Genomic DNA, 21,417 nt, shown 5'->3' with positions numbered 1-21,417 from the left:
AACAATGGAAATTCGTATATAATGAATGAAATTATGCTGAAAACATATTTTTATTCTCCTTTCATTTTTTGTTGTAAATGAAAAAAAAAAAAAAACACACACACACACACACACACAAATGTTGAAAAACAGTTTTGCTTCCGCTTGGCGTTTGCCAAAAGTTGGTCCTTTGTCCGTTTCTGGACTGTTTTCCTATTAGCAAGCAATAAATTTGTCAGTTCTCCCTCCTCCCTCTCGCGCTCGCTCACTCTCTATCTAGGTGGTTATAGATAGGCCCATTTAAACAAGTCTCGAGCTCGCGCGACTCTGACTGTACTTTTATTTATTCTCTTTTTTTTTTTTTTTTTTTTTTTTTTTTTGGAAATGGCGCCCCAAGGGGTAGCAGGCAGTTTGGCGGCTGTAACTTTATGATTGCTTTTGTATTGCCACACAGAGAGAGAGAGTAAGAGAGAGAGAGAGAGAGAGAGGGGGCAGATCGCGTTGCGCGTCTCAGGGCAATAGATAAATGCTGTAACATACTTTCAGTGGCTGAGCGGGAAAGTTATAACAAAACTCGCTGTGATACGCATCGCAGCCAGGACAGGGACCAGGAGCAGGAGCAGCAGGAGCAGGAGTAGGAGCAGCAGCATCAAACGGCAAAAATGCATGAAACAATGAGAATTACAATAGCAAGCAACAGACAACAAACGAGTGGTGTAGCGAGGGGGTGGGGGGTCTTGAAGAGGGCGTGTGTAATAGCTGGGCGCGGCGCAGTCAGACAGTCAAGGCGATAGCCAGGCTAATGTCCTTTTTGTGCTGGCCACAGCTGGTATTATTGTTATTGTTGTGTTGCTCTCCACCTCCTTTGATGTTGTTGTTGTTGTTGTTGCTGCCACAACAATTATGATTTGCGGTTGGGCCTCGATGTCGCCCGTGCTGCCCGCCCAGGCGACAGGCAACGTAAAAAAATAAGAAGAAGAGCCAAAAGCAAAAAATATGAAAAGAAAATCAAAACTATTTAAAAACAAGTAAACGTGCTCAAGTCGAGTATGCCCGACTGGCAAATACCCTGCACCTAGCATAAAGTTGGGCTTATTCTCTATATAGTATTATTCTCCATATAGTACATACTGCTCTTGCTCTACCCACAATCTTTTATATATGAACAGATATTCCAAAATAAATTCGCACCCGGATGAACAGTTTCAATGCAATGTCTAACTTGATGTTCGATGTCGTCAATGCTATCAAATTATGTGCTAAAAATCAAAACAGATAAGTATCGACAACTATCGATAGTTATCGAACCCAATATAATAGGTGAATCGGATGAGTTTATCGCTAAAGTAATAAAATTTGAAAAACGCGAGACAGATATAGAAAGTTAGATAGATTTGATATCCAGATAAGTAATAGAACTATATATACGTAGGACACTAATATACCCTATTGCCAGCTAGTGAATAAATGAATAGAGGCGAAGCGAATATAACTATATATATACATACATATATGAGTTACCTATATGCGCAGGTAACTAATATACCCCATTGCCAGTAAAGGGTATACATGGGAGAGATATGAATAGAGGCGAGGCGAGCCGCACAAGACGAACGCCAGGCGAGTTGCCCGCTTGGCCCGTCATTAAAAGTGTTTTAAAAACTTTCCCAACATTTTCGCTATTTTTATAGCCTCTCTGCTCTGCTGTGTCCTCGCCCAACACACACACACACACACACACACACACACACACACACACACACACACACACACACACACACACACACGCATACGCACACACACATACACACGCATATATGCAGATAGTATAAGTGGCATAAAATAATAATTTGTTATTGGTTAATGGCTTTTCATTTTGTATGCAGCTGCATTTTCATTTAATTAAAGTTTGCCAAGCGTTAAAAGATGCCAATAATGAAGGGAAAAAATTCGACACAAATTCAATAATGCGAAAGACTGCAAACATCATTTGCCCAGATTCGAATCCAAAGCTCAACCGACTACAAATATTTGTCAAATATCGCGCAATTAAAATGTATTTTTATGTGCGCATATTATTTATCGCCGTGGGCTAATCGCAAACAACAAATTAAAATACCGCACAAGCCACATTCGTTAGCTATTAAAAATGAATTGAAATTAAATATATTACTGTACTGCATACACTTGTATTAATTTGATTGTGCGGTATTTTAGTCATTTGCTAATTTGCATTTTAAATAAAAATGTACAAAATTATGGTATCCTATATCTATAAAAAACCCCATTTAGATTTCGATCATATTTTAGATCTTTAACTAAAAATGGCTTAATTACAGAGCACTAACAGCACGCTATAAGAATGGTTATGACCTTTAACATCACCCTGTTAGCTTGCCAGTAGTTGGGCTTTGGGACATTTTTGCGCTGCTGTTAAAATTTCCCAGCGCATTTGCTAAGCATTAAACGTGGGAATTCGTGTGGTTTTTGGATTTAAAAAGGTTTTTGGAAAACACTTTTTTGTTAGCTGCCGCCCGCCTGCCTTAATCAACGTTATTTGATTTTTATTGCCCACGGAAATGCAGATAAACGAATGGGCGAGCAATGAAGCAATAAAATAAACCAAAGCATTCCAAACAAAATACAACAAAACCAGGCAACAACAACAACTACAAGCGCAGCAAATTCAGAGACAGAGGAAAGCTCTTTTTTTTTTTGGCGCCTAGACTTTTGCTCTTTGTTGTTGCTGATGCTGCTGTTGGCACGTGACCCGCTCGGCCAGGTAGCCAGCCAGTGTAAATTGTGCGCATAAATTGCAGCACAATTGCAAATTTGCATAAATTATGAGAGGCGCGAGTGCATTAAAAAACGTCGAGCATACACTAAGAACAAAACAAAAACAAACAAAAAATAGTCATAATAAAAAAAAATGAAAGAATTTATACTCGACGTGCCGAACATTAAATGCTCATGCTCATTTATAACAGCAACAAAAACAAGAAGAGCAACAATAACAACGAGAGCGAAATACTGCTTCTATGATAATAACTTAGCTACAAACAGACATACACATATATGAATGTGTGTATGCATGTGTTTGAGCATATGCACACATTTGTATGTATGGCGGGGAAGCTAATAAAAAACTATTGCCAGGCTTTAAAATGGCCCTAGTGGGCTAGGAAATTCAGCTAGAGTATGCCTATGTATGTGTGTATGCATGCAATGCATAGGAATAGGAATAGGAATAGGAATAGGAATAGGTACATATGTATGTATGTATGTATAGGAATAGGACTGTTGTTGATCTGTGGCCATGTCGCTGGTTAATATTGGCGGCTGTGGCCAATTAGGCGCGTTGCACGCGCGCGCAGCTGATGTGTGCCAAAATTGAATTTGAATTCAAAATGGTGATTATTTACTATCTGTGTATTTGTGTAAGCACGCATATGCATGTATGCACGTCTGTATATGTATGCAGCCACTGGCACACATACTGGTGCACACACGCACAGCAACACTTGAAACACGCACACTTGGGCATAATAACTAAAGCTTTGTGCTAACTAATTGCCGCAAGGCGCATCGTACACTGTTTATTTGCACTAATTTGCATGCATCATTTGCAGCTCGAAAGCTCAACAACTCATTCTCTCATATTCTGCATTCAACTGTCGCCTCTGGCACTTTCAAAGAAAAATACAAATATATGTATGTATGCGTATTGTATATGATTCTGCTTTAGTTTAGCTAGCTAAGTAACATTTCGACTAACATCTGTTATATTTATTAAATTTTAAATGCCGTCCCAGAAAACAACAATTATCAATTACAGTCCAGTTGACAATTACAGTTCAATTGCAAGGATATCGCCTATCGATGACCGGCTAACGAAGTGCGAATCAAAAAGGAATCAGTTCTTTTATATGCGGATCAGCTAACGAACTGACTTATTTCTGTGTATGCATGTATGTGTGTGAGTGAACAGTTTCTAGTTCATAAAACGACATAAAAACAAACAATTTCTAAAAACTGATCCTTCCGATATTTACTAATCAGAAATTTGTTCCAATTCAATTTCCGGAAGAGCATAAGGTCAAACTTTGTATAATTTGTTCCTCGCGTTGTTAAGTTTTTAATTTTTTTTTTTTTGTTTTTGTTTTTTTCTTTCTTATTTTGTGCCTTGTTTTTCCTTTTGTTGTAGATGTTGTTGTATTTGCTAAACATTAGTGTACAATTTTAGTTATTATTATTTAGGGTTTCTTTACCTATGAATACATTTATGTAAGTACAGACATATGTACTATATAACAAATACTTTTCTTTACGATATCTGTGTTATAGTTATAGTTGTTGTTTGCTTGCTTGTTTGTTGTTTGCTTTGTTGTTGTTGTTGTCGTGATTGCTGCAGTTGTCACGATACAAAAAAAGTAAAACAAATGCGAAATCTCATCTTGTTTTTTGTTTTTTGTTTTTTTTTTTTCAGACTGTCCGTATGTGGGCACGGGTATGTGTATGTATATGTGAGTGTGTGTGTGTGTGTGTGCGTGCGTAGGTGTGTATACGCGTGTGTCCGTATCTGTGTATGGGTGTGAATGTGTGTGTGTGTGGGTGTTTCGGACCTTGCGGGACTTACAACACGGGCCTCGCCACATTTGGCTTGGCCGTCGTGGAGGCAATCTCCGACAGTTTGATGTCAATGGGCACGCGAGTGTCGTAGAGTGTGGGCGCCTGCAGGATAATGCCCGCCGTGCCCACGACAACGGCTATTGTGAATATCCAAAGGAAGAGACGATCCAGTACCATAGCAACATATTTCCAGTCCTCTTTGACCTGTTAACAAAAAACATATAATATACATCTACAATATAATGATTGCAATAACACAAATTAGTGTTCAAGAGTTCAAAAAACAGAGAGAAAGAGAGAGGCGTGATAGAGCGTGAGACGTGGCGAGATATATAAATAGAAAGTGAGGGAAATGAAGAGAGATGGATAGGTAAAAAAGAAATGCAAACAGCGGGACGTAGAGTGAGAGGCAGAGAGAGAACGATGGAGAGACACGGAGAGGGAGACAGAGAAAGAGATGGATATAAGTTAAGAAAAAATAAGAGAAGGTTAGCTAGGATAGTTAGCTAAGGATTTAAATAGAAGTAGAGAAGAGTAGGATAGATTAAGAGATGTAAAGAGGAAGATGGGTGATAATGAGACAGAGAGAGAGAGAGAAATAGAAGGAGAGAAAATAAGAGAGAGAGAGAGAGAGAGAGAGAGAGAGAGAGAGAGAGAGAGAGGAATGAGATGTGAAGTGAAAGGAAAATGTATAGACAGAAACTGAAAGAGAGCAAGAAACAGAAGAAGAAAATATAGATATGAGGTAGAAAGAAGGATATAATGAGAGAGAGAGAGAGTTTTATAGTTTTATAGAAGTAGAGTAGAGAGTAGAGGGAAATATAGAGAGGAAAACAGAGAGAGAAATCGGGTAAATGGAAGAACGAGAGCTCATATCAGTTGAAGAAACAAACTCTATTTAATGGGCGATTCCAATATGTGTGTATGAAAAGCTGAGAAGACTTGGATCTATCGGAAATCTCCCTCTAAGACATCAAACGAGCAGTTGACTCCAGGTACTCCACTCAATGATATATATATTACCCAGGTCAGTTCCATAGAAATGGATATATTTAATTATGGAAAGCTCGATGCGAGTTGATTGGTCACTTAAAGGATTTGAATTGCTTTGGGGCCTCCTTGTGAAGTGAATGGTTATTGGGCATGTGAGTGGCTCAGGTTGTGGCATTTCAAACGACATGAAACAGCCAACACACACACACACACACACACACACACACACGCGTACAGACACAGAGACAGAGTTGAAGTCAGTGGCCTTGGCTATTTATATGTGTGTATAGAAGTGGATATCATTGGGGCTCAATTGCATTTCGTTGTTGGCCCCACAGATTCAGAGTCGTGCGGTCGCGAAATTCCTGCCCTTCAACTGAATGTAAATGCCAGCGCGCCAACTGTTCTGTTATATTATGCTCTGTCTCATGTTTTGTTGTCCCACAGACACACACACATACACACACAGAAATATATATATATATATATATATATGTGTGTATATCTCCTGCGGCTTATCGTGTCATGTCCTGCGTGTGCTCTGCACTGTGTCGGCTGTGTGGCATGGTCTAAGCCCAGCATGACATTCCAATAATGATTGAATGTGTGCGTAATTTTAATAAAATACTTTTATTGGCATTTGTGCTGCCAGAAGACATTCATTATGCCCGAGCAAGCTACACACAAGGACTGCACGGCAAGGACTCTGAGGACTCGGAGGCCGTGCTCATAAGGCGCATGAAAAGTCATTAAAAGTTTTGACGCCTCCTTTGCGCCAGAGGCAGAGGGGGAGGCGATAGGCATAGAGATAGAGCGAGGATAGTCCGAGCATGCATGATGCAGAGGTCAACCGAAAGACCAAGGACCAAGGACCACGGACCAAGGACCACGGACTAAGGACCACGGACCAAGGACCACGGACCAAGGCTGACCAGTCTGCAGTGGCATCGACGGGAGCAGGAGCAGCATATTCTCGTTGACATCATTATCGACGTGAAACCGAGCTGGCAGACTGCTCGCCGGGCTCGGCTGCTCATTTGTTCCGGCTGTGTCCCGGTTAGGTGTCATCGCCGCCCATCGATTATTGACGTTCGAATAAATCCAAGACTAAGACCGCTCTAATTTATTGCGCCCGCCAATGTTGCCCTATTAACATTGCACGCCCAATTTTGTGACCCAATCTCCAGCCCCTCCCCCTACTACTGCTCCAGCTCCTGCCTCCGAGCCTCCTGCTCCTGCTCCTGCATTGACAATTGCCGGCGGCAGCGACTGACGGGGACTTAGGCTAAGCTGCACCAAATGCTAAGCGGCTTTCGGATTTGCCAGGCGGCCTCACGACCTCACGACCTCACTTAGCCTCATTTGCCGTCTGCCTACATATGCTGGATGCCAGCTGCAGGAGGAGGAGGAGGAGGAGGAGGAGCTGAAAGACTTTGGCTGTCTGACTCACCCGTGTGCTCTCCTCCTCTTTGCGCGTCTGATCCGCGATGTACGTGACGCCGTCCATGGCTTTGTGGAGCTCCGGGCAGGTGTGCCAGCGCTGGCGTACATTGCCACGCCCCGAACAGCAGTGGGGGCCGCCTTCGCGCTGGCAGGCGGGCAGTATATCACAGGCCGGCGGCGGTGGAGGGGGCGGCGTGAGACCACCCGCCCCTGATGCAGCCGCCGCTGCAGCCGCCGCAGCAGCTGCCGATGTGCTGGCGCCCGATGCCGATGCTGATGCCGATGCCGATGCCGAAGCCGATGCTGCTGCCGCGGCGGCGGCGGCAGAGGTGGTGGGTCGGTGCATGTGCAGCAGCTCTGAGGATTGGCAGGCGGCGCCGGCGCCCATGCCCTGATGGATCTGTATGGTGCCGCTGCAGCAGGAATCGGCCAGCGTGGAGGCGGTGGCCACCGAGTTGACCGTCGTCGTGGACTTTATCACATTGGGATTGTGGTTACCGCCCAGGCCCAGGTCACAGGTGGTCGTCGAGGCATGCACCTGGTGCGCATGCAATGGCAATGGCGAGAAGTTGGCCGAGCAGCTCGACTGCTGTCGGTACAGATGATAGCTACCTACTTGGCTGGCCTGGTGCGCCAGTGCGGTGGTGGAGATGCTCTTCCCAGCACCGCCGCCAGCACTACCAGCACCACCTCCGCCACCACATCCACCGCCGACATTATAATGATGATGACCCGATCCGTTTTGGCCCGTCTGGCTAGAGGTGGAGGTCATCTGACGGAACTTGGTCGGCGTCAGCGGATGATCCAGCAGGGAGCCGCCCGTCTGCTGATACTGATTATGGTACTGGGCATCAATCAGGGAGGATGTGGTCGAGGTCTGCTGATTGACTGTCGAGATGGTCGGCGGATACAGCGAGCTCAGGTGCCCAGTGATCGTCGATGCACCGCCGCAGCCGCCCACAGTGCCCAGCTCGTCCATCAGGCTCATGGCCTGCACCCGGTGCTGTAGATGCGGCGAGGTGCTGCGCGACGTGGTCTTTGGGCTGTGATGCATGCTGCAAAGGGCATGAAAGGTGGGCGAGGGGGAGGGGGAACAAGAGACAACATTAGATAGAGAAGTTGGCTTTCGCTAGGCTGCGGCACTTACCGGGACAGAGCCACAGGCGGTGGCAGCGGTGGTATTTGATCCCTCAGCTCAAGTCCATTGCAGGTGCGCACCATGAGGCGGCGCGACGACTTGCTGCAGATAAAGGAAAGCACACAATACACATATATATGGAGAAAAGAGGAGTAGGGTAGAGCGAGAGGGGGGGGTTAGATTAATTTACATACATCATTTCGCTGATCGGGTAGAGTGGTCGACGCATCACTAGGAAACGCGGCAGCTGATTGATGAACACCGTGCGCACCCAGGGCGCCATCGTGTGGGTCTGCGGTGACCGGAAATGGATGTTGAGCACCAGCACTGTTACACAGATGCTGCAAGAGAGATAGAAGCAGGGCAAGTTCTTGGTTAGTGGGCGGGGCTGGTGAGTTAAGGGGGCTTAAGTCGGTGCCGTCTCAGCGCCTCTTAGTCCGGCTAATTAACTTGTGACGCCCACGTCTGTCTAATTAGCTTTTGTCCAGACAGGGGCAGAGACGAGGGCAGACACGAAGGCAGAGGCACCGACTGAGACAGAGGCTGAGACAGAGGCTGAGGCTGAGGCTGAGGCTGAGGCTGAGGCTGGCCGACTGTTGGTGTTATGGCCATTGGCTTAATTACATCATTTGTGGTTCAAGTCAGAGTCCTGTTGCGCCATTGTCCTCGGCACAACCTGAGCCAGCCCTGAGCGCCAAGACAGCCTCGACTTTTGTTTAACAACAATTAGGCGGCCATTTGTGCGCCAGCTGTGGGCGTGGCAAACGGCTGTAAATTTACGGCGCCAGTTTTGGAGTTGGACTTGCCGAGCCCAACGATGGTCCAGTCGAGGCGGGCTTTAAGTCAAGTCAAGTCAAGTCAAGTCAAGTCAAGTCGAGTCGAGTCGAGTCGAGTCCCGTCCGGGGCCGTGCCAGACCGTCAGCCAAAGTCAAAGGGCACGACCAAACAGATACCCTACAATCTTGTAAAGGAAATGCCACACAGATACGCTGTGGTCATATACTATTTATCGCTTCTCTGCCTAATCATGTGGAATTTGTTGATAGAGTTAAGACATTTACTAGTTATAATAGTAAAGAGAGATATGCTCATCTGAGATAGTTAATGGGAGTTAAGCTATATATTCATATGTAAATATACATGTATATCATTTAAGATATCTGCAGTTGGGCATGCCAGACTTGCAGATACCCTAGGCTACGAGTCAAACATGTTCAAAGTAAAGTCCTTTCTGAACTTTACCGACTATTGGCTAAAAATTGTAGAACTGAATAGTATTATATAGCTCTAGAGAGCCCATGTGCTAAATAAACGTTATCTAAAAATATTTGAAACTGACCTATAATTGACTGGAATTTCGATATCGGTATTAATCGATCAGCCGATGACTTTTAATTGATTTTGCAAAAAATGATTAATACTAAAATTGTTATTATTTCTATGAATGAAATTCGACTTCGATTTTGTCTATATAAATTAGAAAAGTTTATAATTATATGTAGTTATTGAACTACGATATCGATATTGATCGATCGATCAATAATTTTTATTGGAATTAGAAAAGCGGTCAAATAAAAAGGTATTTATTATGCTACGATGTGAATTTGATATCGATTCGGTCATCGAGTAATCGGTTTTATTGAAATTAGAAAACTAATTAAATTATCGATATAATTTGAAATGCATCTGCTTTCCTATGTGATGTAAATTTGAAATTGACAATAAGTTCATAATGGGGTTGCTGGAATACCTGGTAAGACTTCAATAAAGAGTATTAAAATAATTTAAGCGATCGATCGAATATTTATTTGAATTTATATGTTATATCGATATCAAACAATCTATCAATTACTTTTTAATTAGACAATTAATCGATAACTCCAATCGAATAATTTATTTAAAACTTGTTATCGATTTTAGTCAAACGATTAAATTAATTGAATTTCGATTATTTAATTGATTCTGATCGATAATAAAACCCGGCATGTATTTCGATCCGCCTTAGTTCGTTTTCTATAATTTGGGAAGCTCTCCAGTCGCTATGAGCTCTTGAATAATATCAGCTAAGCTGTGGGACCCATCTTGACTTGGATACTGGAGATGTATTTGTGAGGCCTCAAGTGTTATGTCAAAGGCAACGGCATGCTGCAGCTGACACGTTTCGCGCACATGTTTAATGGGTATTCAAATAAGAAAAATAACGGTTGCGCATGCATTTTTATTTTTTGCATCCGTTTCCGCCATGGCAGCTGTCTCATAAACAAGGGAGAACCAGACGGCAGACGGCAGACGGTAGACGGCAGACAGGTGAACAGACACGCCCACCTGGGGGTTAGCGTGTACCGTTATCAGTTGGCATGCAAATCGAACGAGTGCGTGTGCGTCCTGGAATTTACATTCACATTCGCATTCGCATCATTCATATTCGCATTCATATTCACAGTCATACTCGTACCGGCACTCGCACTCACATTCGCACTTAGATTCATATATGTATTCACTCACCTAAACGTATCCAGTATCATTGTGAAGAGCACAAATTTGCCGAGCAGCGGCACCACCAGCGACGTGGGCGGAATGATTTCCGCCAGCAGCAGGAAGAACACAGTGAGCGACAGCAGAATGGATATGCTTAATGAGACCTGCAACAGACAGAGACAGAACAGAGTCACAAATATGTACTACACAGAGAAAGAGAGAGAGAGAGAGAGGGAGAGAGTGAGAGTGAGCGAGGGGAAGGAGGAGAGGGCGATAGCGCAATGGGAGTGTATAATGTCTGTGATGTTTTTAGTCAAGTTCATTTGCAGCTTTTTTCAGATGGGCAACGGAACAGTGTAAGGGATTTGGGAAATTGAGTTGCAGGTGAACGGAAAAGCAACTAGATGCCGTGTTGGGATGGTAATGGTAATGGGTGTCGTTGACGCCATAGAATGTGCACACACAATTGCTGATAAGGCTTTATGCATGCTTATTATCAAAAGCATGAACTTTTGCATTTCTGAATTGAGTTGAAGGACGACAAAACAAGTTTAAACATGAACATGAAACAAGTCAAGTCAAGTCAATTCAAGTCAACTCATTTATGATTGAATATGTATGTATATCGATACGATTTTAAGTACTTTTCCAGATAAGGCAGTTAATTCTAACATAGGATACATAGCTAAGGGGAAGAATCGATATGTTAGGGGGTAGGAAATATGGGTAAAGCTCATGTATGAATTCTTTACAAATGAGGAAGATGTTCAGGTCAACAAACGAAGACAAATATATTTTGAATGGAGCATCCTCAATCATTGATTTTCTATTCATCTCTGATTCGCATTCCGGAAAATCATATTACAATATATGGATAAATATGGATAATAAGGTAAATCAAAAACTTTCCCATATCTAAATATTTATACAACCAGTTGAATGTCATTTCTTTTTATTGTCTTTCAACAAAATTGAACTAGCTTAGGCTCTTATGATTTGGTCATATAAATTCGAGCTCTCATCTACTCTGTTTTCGTTTTGCTATTGCTCTGGCTGTTCGCTTTTATTTATTGTGAATAATGATTCGATTCGAAGAGTTTATTTAACGATGTCCTCGAAGCTGTTCTGCTAATTTATATGGCACTCGGTTAAGCAGCGTGTAAACACGTAATTACATATTTCTTCTTCTTTCTCCCATGCTTTTTGCGTGTATGTGTGTGCGTGTGTGTGTGTTTTTTTAACCATTTCCACATTCACTTTATTTGCGCAGTAAAAAAAGAAATTAATTTCGAATCATTTGCGAGCATTTTTGTATTTTTAGCAATTTTATACTTGAGCTATTAATATAAAAAGTCAAAACAAATTGTCATTGATTTCTCTCTTGCTGTGCGTGTGTATGTGTGTGTGTGTGTGCGTTGGTATGTGTGAAATGTACATAAACAAACAGAAGATGTCAAAGAAGATCCAACAACAAGCAATATAAATAAACACATTGCGAGCCGTATGACTAAGCCTCACTGTCACCTACTGTGGGTCCAATTGACTTTGTTTTGCTTAAAACAATCAAAAGTGCTTGAAGCGGGCGAAACTGACCACCCACCGATACCCATTACCCATCCAATTTGTAGTGCAAGTATTCTGTAGCATTTGAAATAGTTTAAAAATTTTTATTTGCAGAGAAATATATATAAATTTGATTAAGCAGATACTAAAACTTCTGAAATATGCCTAAAAGTTCAATTAGGCAATGATAATGAATACATGAAAATGCTTTATTTATGGATATACCTATATTAGCTTGCTTGCCCAGAGTATATTTACTTTATAGGAACGATCACGCCTGCTGTCTGTCAAATATCCCTTATTCTCATTTGAATAGCTAAAAAGTCTTATATACTCTTATATACCTATATATTGTATATTGCATTTATAGGTTAACATAGGCTATTTAACAGAAATGTTTCTGGCCAGTTTCACGCCAGTCAAACCCTTTTTTTTTAACATTTCACGTAATAGAGTAATGCAATGTCAATATCAATCTATTGCTAATAAATGATTAGTTTATCATATAAATAAAAGTCATAAAAAATTGGGATCTATTGATAATTACGAATGCTAAGCTAAGCCAGTTCATAATATATATAAAATGAATATACATTTTATCTTAGAAATATTAAGTAGTTGCTTACGTCCGCTGTGTAAAATAAATGTTAAGCTATCTAAGGCAGCAACTCTTTAACAGCTATGTTAGGCTGTCTAAGCAGCTAAGCCTCTGTTGTGCAGCAGAAATGTTAAATAGCTGTTAATGTATGTTAAGCTAATATATATAAATGCTAAACATATAATTAATGTTTATATATGTTACGTAGAACAGCTATTTAGGCCTGTTATCTCACTATCTGTTAATTAAGATATATGTTAGGTGACTGTTAAGATTTGCTAAATAAGGTAAAAACTCAGCCGTTCAATTTTGAATCAATCAGAAAACACCCATAGTCTGCAGTAGTATTATTATTATTTTTGTCCAATAAATTGCTCGTTTAGCCCACTGTAGCAGGCAGCTTTCAATATACGCAGCATATATTGCGGAGCCAAGCACATAAAAACCAAAGCATACTTCGCAGCTTGCTCAATAAAGCAAACTCAATATGATTTGATATATGTGCAAGTGTGTGTGTGTGTGTGTGTGTGTGTGTGGGGGAAAAGAGCGAGAAAGAGTGAATGGATGAGTGAACGGCAGTCAGCGGCTGCCAAGTTGTATTAACTGCTAAGCGCAGCTGGCTCGACTGTAGGTCAGGGCAGGTGGCCCAGGTGCTTTAGCTGCCTGCCACGCCCACAGGCGTAGTCTTTTTATTTATATATGTATACACGTCTGTGTATGTGTGTGTGTGTGTGTGTGTGTGTAAGCTGCTTGTAATGAAGTGTGTTGAAAAAGTAATTAAATGTCGAAACTGAGACGAACAATTTGGGCGCTGCTTCAGCTGCTTTGTGCACAAAAACCCAAATGCCTTTCATTGTGTGTGTGTGTGTGCTCGTGTATATGTGTGTGTGTGTGTATGTGTGTGGCATAAATTTGATGCCTAATGATTTTATGATAATTAGCCTTAGTTTCGCAAAGTGCTGTAAAGCGATTAGTGCGCTGACTAATTAAGGCTGCGACTTGCTTTTGACAAGCGGCGACATTTACAAAGTCCTTAAGCTGAAATCACCGAGTTTAAGGATCACAGCCCGAGCGCATTATTTATGTAAATGCCCCTCTCTCTCTCTCTCTCTCTCTCTCTCTCTCACTGCTCTCTCTTTGTGTGTGTGCAATTTATGTGCACTACTTTTTCGCGGCTGTCGCATTTAGCCGCAGCTCGACGACTGCTGCGGCGATTGACCCACATCAAATGTAATTGCTTCAACAATAAAATACCAACAAAAAAAGAAACAAGTAAGAAGGCTCCAGTCGAGACTGCTCGACTAGGAGATACCCTGAACCCTCTAAACTGATATTCTAATCATTCTGCACTTCTTTTATGCACGCATACATACACATGCATCCACACTCACGCATAATCCTGCGCTCTGCTAACTGCACAGTAAGAAGCGACTGCGCTTGGGTTGCGCTGCAGTATGGGCAATATTATGAGAATTTATTTGTTGAATAATTCTTTTATAGACAATCTTAATGAAACTTTCAGAGCGTAATCATATGGTTAAAATGTGTGTACAATCCAAAGCACACGTCTCTAGTACTTGAAATGCGTTTTTTACAAATTGGGGGCGAAAAGGGCGTGGTATCCAAAATCTGTAAATTACAAAATCTTTGTGTCCATTAACTCTATATACAAGGCAAATTTGAAGTCTCCAGGTTTAAAAGTGTTAAAACTATGCTGAAAAAACTAAGTCGATTTTTCGATTATTCTCGATAAAAAAGTTATCGGATGAGTTATCGTACTGCCTATGGTATACACGAGTATGCATGCCAAATTTCAGCTCTCTAGCTCTTATATCTTCTGAGATCCTTTTGCTCATACGGACGGACGGACAGACGGACAGGGCTATATCGACTCAGCTCGCCGTCCTGATCAAGAATATATATACTTTATGGGGTCTGCGATGATTCCTTCTGCCTGTTACATACTTTTCACAAAACCATTATACCCTGATTTCCCATTTTCAATGGGTTCAGAGTATAAAAAGTAGCCAAATACAACAACAAATTAAAGGGTAGCTGCCCAGTCTGGTCTGCTGTGCTATCCAGGCCGGCTACTTAGTATTGGACACGAACGCTGTCCGGCAATTGAATGAATGGAGTGCGTTCCGCCGCATATGCATGTAAATTGCCAATTGCAATTCCAATTCCAATTCTGAATCCGATTCCAGCTTCGATTGGCCATGCCAGGAACGGGAGCGGGATAGGGCTACGTGCAAAAAGTTTCCATAGTTATTCCCAACTTCAACTCAGTTCAGTTCAGTTCAGTTCAGTTCGGACACTGGAATCTGCTGGCTCTCGGCTCAATATGTTGACCGCTTTTAGGCGTAAATATTTGTGCGGGCCCACTGTGTGTGTGTGTATGTGTGTGTGCATGTGTGCGTGTGTGTGCTTATGTCCATCAGTCCACTTGACCAGCTGGTCCAGTATGTGTGACCATAAAACGAATCATACACACAACAACGGAGCACGGCCCGAGGACTTTGGCTCGTAAAATAAAAACAACACAATGAATTGTTTATTCGAGCGAGCCGAAACTGAAATGTCGTTGCCATAGGCGCATTCCGTTCCATTTTTCGTCATGATGTTGTTGTTGTTGTTGTTGTTGTTGCTGTTTCTCGTTCCTCGTTCCTTGTTTCTCGTTTTTTCCTTTTTCAACTATTTAACGCTTATCTTGTCCTTCATTTCTATCTAAATCATGGTCAAGGCGGATTTCGCTCTGTTATACGTAAAATCTGTCTTAAGCCAAGAAATGTTATGCGACAAGCTGTTATCACTTTTATCATTCTTAGAAGTGTGCTTCACATCAGCAATTAATTTTGTTTCCATTTCCTATTTCCATATCCAATCAACTGGTGGCAGTTCCATTGACTCCAGAGCGAATGATACAAATAAATCATTAGCATAACTTTGGTAACTTTTAGTTTTCTCTTTTTTATAGATACCGCTGCTTTTGATATAAATCATTGACTACTCGTTTGACAATCTTATGATGTGAATAACTTCAAATTCTACTTACATCAAATAGAATCCTATACATATGTACATAGACTTATCTCTCTTTCCTTCATTCTACATCAGTCAGTCATTTCAGAAAAGCCTTACCTTCTGGGCACAGTTTTATTTCTAAACTCTGACATTGGGTGCTAGTGTAGTACTGGTTTCTCTCATGAAACAACCAGTCAACTACTGTATGACTCGAGGGATCAATGAGGTTCGAATTCAAGGAACTAATGAATCAATGAGTCATCAACGAGTCAATTAGTTAACAAGCCACCGATTCAAGGAATCAATGAGTCAACGATTAGCTTAGTTCTCTAGTCACCTAATCACCGTATTGAGTCAACGATTCAAGGAAGCAATGAGTCAATGATAAGTTTAATCAGCCAGTTACCGAATCGATGAATCAATGAGTCAACGATTTAAGGATCAGCGAGTGAACGCTTTCTTGATTAGTTTCCTCAATCAGTCGTTGAATCCTTCACTGGTAGAGTCGGAGATTCAAGAAACCAACGAATCAACGAGTTACCGATTCAAGGAACAAATGAGTCAACGATTCAAGAAATCAGCGATGAATCAAGGAGTTACCGACTCAAGGAATCAATGAATCAACGATTAGTTTAGTCAGCGAGTCACCTACTCGATGCATTGAGTCAACGATTCCAGCAGCCAGCGACTCACTGAGTTGTTGAGTCAACGAGTTAATTATACGATGATTCAATGAGTGACCGATTCAAGGAATCAATGAACAGCGAGTCACCTAGTCGATGCATTGAGTCAACGATTCAAGCAGCCAGCGACTCACTGAGTTGTTGAGTCAACGAGTCGAGGAATCGAGTTCAACGAGTCAATTATACGATGATTCAATGAGTGACCGATTCAAGGAATCAGCGAGTGCCACGCAAATTGCTTTTGATGCAGCCAAAGAGGTCGCCGGGCAAGCAGCCTGAATATGCCAGTATTTGCATTTACGGTTTTCATTAAATGCCAGGCGATGTAATTATTTAACTCGTGCAATTTCAATTTGTGAATTCTCTGGCGAATGCTGCTTTACGGCCAATATCACCAGCCAATTGCCGTTGCCCATCAAATGCACTGTCAATATTTATTACACAAATTATGCATGATGGCCTCTGCCGATGCCGACGTCGACGTCGACGGCGACGGCGACTGCGACAGCGAGGCTAGAGGTTTATAAAACCGCGCTCACATACAAATTATTTTTGCGTTTTATTTATTTTGAAAATTGGCCGTAATTTATTCATAAGTCCCCACAGTATGTAAATATTTATATTTATGTATTATGTTGCTCCCTTTTTTTTACTCTTCAAAAAACCTTTCTAACTTTTTCCTACTTTTTAAATGTTTTTTTTTTTTTTTTTTTTTTTTTTAAATTTTATTTTTTTTATTTTATTTTGTATTTTTTTTTTACCACTTTGAGCGCTGAGAAATGCACAGAGCGAATCGCACTCGCCGTTCGTTTGCCCATGTGTGTGTGTGTGTTTGCATGTGTGTGTGCATATCTGCTCACATTAAATTGAATACAACGTGTAATTTTATTTATTCAAAGTTAAATGGCGGCAAATAGCATAAAAAAGACGCGAAAGATGTGGAAATGCATTTTCATTTTTTATTCGCATTTGAGCATGAAGCCCGTATACCTCGTACCAATTTAAATAAAACGATTAACAATGTTGCAGTCGGGCGTTACCGACTGCAGAATACTCATTCACGGCTCAAATGCTATCGAATTGCCCGGTCGGACGGACGGACAATAAGATGGACACTGCACAAAACTAATATACCCATTTCACTTACGCGAATGAGTATAATGAATAAAGTTGTATACACGCTTATAGTACGTTAAGTACGAACGATAAATATCGCTGATTAGCGCTAAGAGAGTTGCCACATCAACGAAATTTATCTGGCACTTTGAACTCCTGCGACTTTTGCTTGCTACGTCAATTGCAGGGTATTTGATAGTCAGCTAGTTGGCCACTGTTTAAATAGATATATATTAATTTTCTCTCTTTTTTGTTTTTAATTAAAAGCACATTGCAATGGGGGCCTCTGTGAAAACTGTGTGTGCAATAAATTATGGCAATTGGCCGAGAGACAATACAAATTAAAATATAAAGAAAAATATAAAATAAAAATAGTCAATGAAATCAAAATGAAACTGTTAAAGAGAAATGTTGCTGATGCTGGCTGACTGTAAATGTTGACAATGTGATGGAAGATGATGGAGACTCACCTTTTCGCCGCTATCCGATGGCAGGTAAAATACCAAAATCGTTAAAAAACTGATGCCCATGCAGGGTATGATCAGGTTGACCGTGTAGAAGAGCGTCTTTCGTCTCATGGTGATGTTAAATGTTATATCCAGATATGGCTCATCGCAGCACGTATAGAATTTTTCATTTCTATAAAGTCGCACACAGAGTGTGTGTGTGTGAGAGAGAGAGAGGGAGAGAGAGAGAGAGGGGGAGAATGAGTAAGAGAGATTCAGTGTATTGGTTAGAATATGCCACATGGCTCGTAAATGTTTATTTATTATAGTCTGTTGTTTGCAGCTTCACAGACAGCACATCCGCAGAGCCAGCATACATTTATTATGTATACATGCATGTATGTATGTGTGTGTGTGTGTGTGTGTGTGTGTGTGTGTGTGTGTGGCAAGCCCAAAGCACATAAATCATCAGTGCCACGATAAATATTGAAAAAGCTCCAAATAATTTCCAAAGGCTGACCCCAACTCCGACTGCCCGCCGCGCGCCTTCGGATCTCCGAATCTCTGAGTCTTGGGGTCTTCAGTTTCTCTAGTTCCGCCCTTCCCCCCTACCACCAGCTCGTGCTCCTGCCGGCTAATGAACTTGACACTCTGGCGACCGCGCTGCCTATTGCCAGCCCTGTCGTCTACATAATTTAAAAGTTAATAATCTTTAACTGGCGAGCGCAGAAAAAAAAAAATACGATACACAAAATGCAAAATAAAAACAGAAACTGAAAGCAAGCAAATTTTGTAAATTGAGTCAAGAACTTTTTGGCGACCGCACTTGAAAAACTCTTGAAGCGGGCGCATGGGGCAAACAGAGAAAAAGCGAAGCGAGAGGGACAGAGAGAGAAAGAGAGAAAAAAAATGAAAAAATAAATAAGAAATAAGAAGTAAAGGCAAGAGGCAAAGGAAATGGAAAAGCAAAAGGAAAAGGGAAGAAATGCCTGCCAGCTAGAGAATATTAGTGGGCAAAGGGGTTAGTTGACCCGACCCGGCCCGGCCCGGTACGGCCCGGTACGGCCCGGCGGACAACTCGTATGTTTGCCATCAATAATTCCAAGCGGCTTGCGGCTTCATTTTGAATAAGAAAATATTGTAAATAAATAATAAACAAACAAGAACTGGCTGGGCCTAGCAGGGGTAGGGGTAGGGGTAGTGCTTGGGGTAGTGGTAGTGGCAGTAGTTGCTCACCGTGGTAGTGCTTGTAGTCAGGACAGCTAACTGTATCTGGCAGTTGATTTACCAACACATAGATAGTCAAACATACACACACATACACATATGAACTGTGGTCAGGCACAAGGATAATGATGACGATGAGAACGGGCCTCGACAGATGCTTATCGAATGACCAATAGAAAATGAGCAAAATATGCTCAGCTAAGCGCCGGACAGTTGCGCTGCGACCGTTATTTATTCTTTAGATGAACTTTAGATGTCAGCCGAATACCCATGGGAGAGTTGAAAAAATAAAAATAAAAATAAAAAACGAAACATGCTGAGGCCAGCTCAAGGCAAAAATCTTTAAAAACTTCAAACTCAATTATAGCCAAGAGCTGGCCACCCGAGCTACCCGAGCTACCCCAGCTACCCCATCTGCCATCACCGAGCAAGTGTTTAGCATGTAGTTTGCTCCATTAGGTGAGCTCTATACACTCTCTTAACAGATGATGGCCACATTATGGCTGCCGACAAGGGTCGGCCTAACTGCTCCGCTCGGCTCGGCCTCTGTCTAAGCCGGTCGCCGCAAGCCGGTGGTTTTCAAACTGTTCAATGATGTCATAACGGCACTTGCGATGGCCAATAAGCATAGCTGAACTCTGTATTGCTGTCCGGGGAAGTTCATTACGAAATTTAGTTGACATATTCTCTGTGGCAACGCGAGCTGTTTGCAAATGAGCCAAGCAACCAGGATTGACTAAGTGTTACCGCAAAACCTGGGGAAAGCATCCAGGGACTTACAATCGGTGTCTGGGCCACTGGAAAAGCTTTCGTGGTTGTCAACTTGTGCTTTAAGAGTCGCTTTAAACTATCGATTTTTATCGATAAGTGGAGAAATTGGTAGAAATATAGTCAAGTCTCTAGTAGATTATAGTATGCCGGCGTACGGATAACGGTGCTGACCTTGAGCAGCTTATAGAATGGCTTCAGCATGAATGTAGAATCATTAATGTAGGACAGATCCTGGTAGGATTTAGCATCAAAAAAGGAAGATTTTTAAATCAGTAAGCAACAGTCAGATTGAAGACTACCCAGTGTTTTTATCTACATCAATCACAAATAACTAAGAGTGCTCTAGTAGAGACTGCTCGACTATGAGATGCCCTGAGCCCTTCGCATAACTGATATTCCAATCTATCCTACGCCTCTTTTCTACAAACACCCGAAACACAGACACACACACACTTACATACATAGACGCAGGCACGCACTCTGCTAACTGCGCAGTTGACACAGAGACGGCGCTTGCAGTTGGACTACATATGTAATAGGTATATAGGACTTCTATACGACAAATTTGGAGACTCTCGCTATTGATATGCGAGATATAATTTAATAACAGATTTTGTATAAGATCTTTTCTTCGATAACACTATAACGAGTATAGTTATCGATAAAAAAAAACAAGCTCGATCTGTGCAATACCGTCATAACAGCGAAGCATTGAAACATACGGATAGATGGATGGACAGACAGACATACTGGGCTAAATAGACTCAGCTCATCGTCCTCATAAAATCTATACATGCATACATATACACCTTACAAAGTCTGCCTCTGTTAATACATTTCCATTTGCGATTCTAACTTACTTATGTAAGAAACCTCTACACTACCGAGGTCACAAAACATCGATATCTTCAATATCTTACCTAAAGACATGGCTACAGGAAGAGTGGGCCAAAATCGGCTCCAAGGACAGAACAAAAACTATAACCACTACACAAACACATCTTAGGGACACTCTAAAATATAATGGATATCATACCAAATGTTAAATGTGAACCGTTTTTAATAGAACTCGAATTTGGTTAGTTGTTAAAGAAAAAATCGAATATTAAAGTAACGCCAAATTTTGTGCTTTTTCGGTTTATGTAAAATTGTTGTTAGTTTTATTAAATATACTATACTGATATACATATACCTCATCGGAAAGGTAATGCTGCAACCTACAATTTAGCATTTTCACTGATATAATTTCAACTAATATTATTTGTTTTATGGGCGGTTGAAATTGAAAAATAAAAAACCGAATATTAATGTTAGACACTGTATATCCAT

At 41.5% G+C, this 21,417-nt stretch overlaps 1 protein-coding gene across 1 annotated transcript in view; it reads right to left on the bottom strand.

The window, feature by feature from the left end:
* Positions 1 to 3,301: 3,301 nt before the first annotated feature.
* Positions 3,302 to 21,417, bottom strand: part of LOC6584690 (acetylcholine receptor subunit alpha-like) — a 67,064-nt gene continuing 48,948 nt past the window's right edge. The window contains exons 5-10 of the mRNA XM_002010298.4: positions 18,115 to 18,283; positions 10,688 to 10,824; positions 8,377 to 8,523; positions 8,192 to 8,284; positions 7,052 to 8,099; positions 3,302 to 4,812 (exon numbers count right to left, since the gene is read on the bottom strand). Of these exons, the coding sequence (XP_002010334.3) occupies positions 4,612 to 4,812; positions 7,052 to 8,099; positions 8,192 to 8,284; positions 8,377 to 8,523; positions 10,688 to 10,824; positions 18,115 to 18,283 (1,795 nt within the window). The 3' untranslated portion in view covers positions 3,302 to 4,611. The remainder of the gene's footprint in view (positions 4,813 to 7,051; positions 8,100 to 8,191; positions 8,285 to 8,376; positions 8,524 to 10,687; positions 10,825 to 18,114; positions 18,284 to 21,417) is intronic.

The sequence above is a fragment of the Drosophila mojavensis genome, unplaced genomic scaffold (genome assembly GCF_018153725.1).
Source record: "Drosophila mojavensis isolate 15081-1352.22 unplaced genomic scaffold, ASM1815372v1 contig_136, whole genome shotgun sequence".
Taxonomy (NCBI): Eukaryota; Metazoa; Arthropoda; class Insecta; order Diptera; family Drosophilidae; genus Drosophila; species Drosophila mojavensis.
The sequence above is the reverse complement of the archived record's forward strand: the minus strand, read 5'-3'. Positions and strand labels throughout refer to the sequence as shown.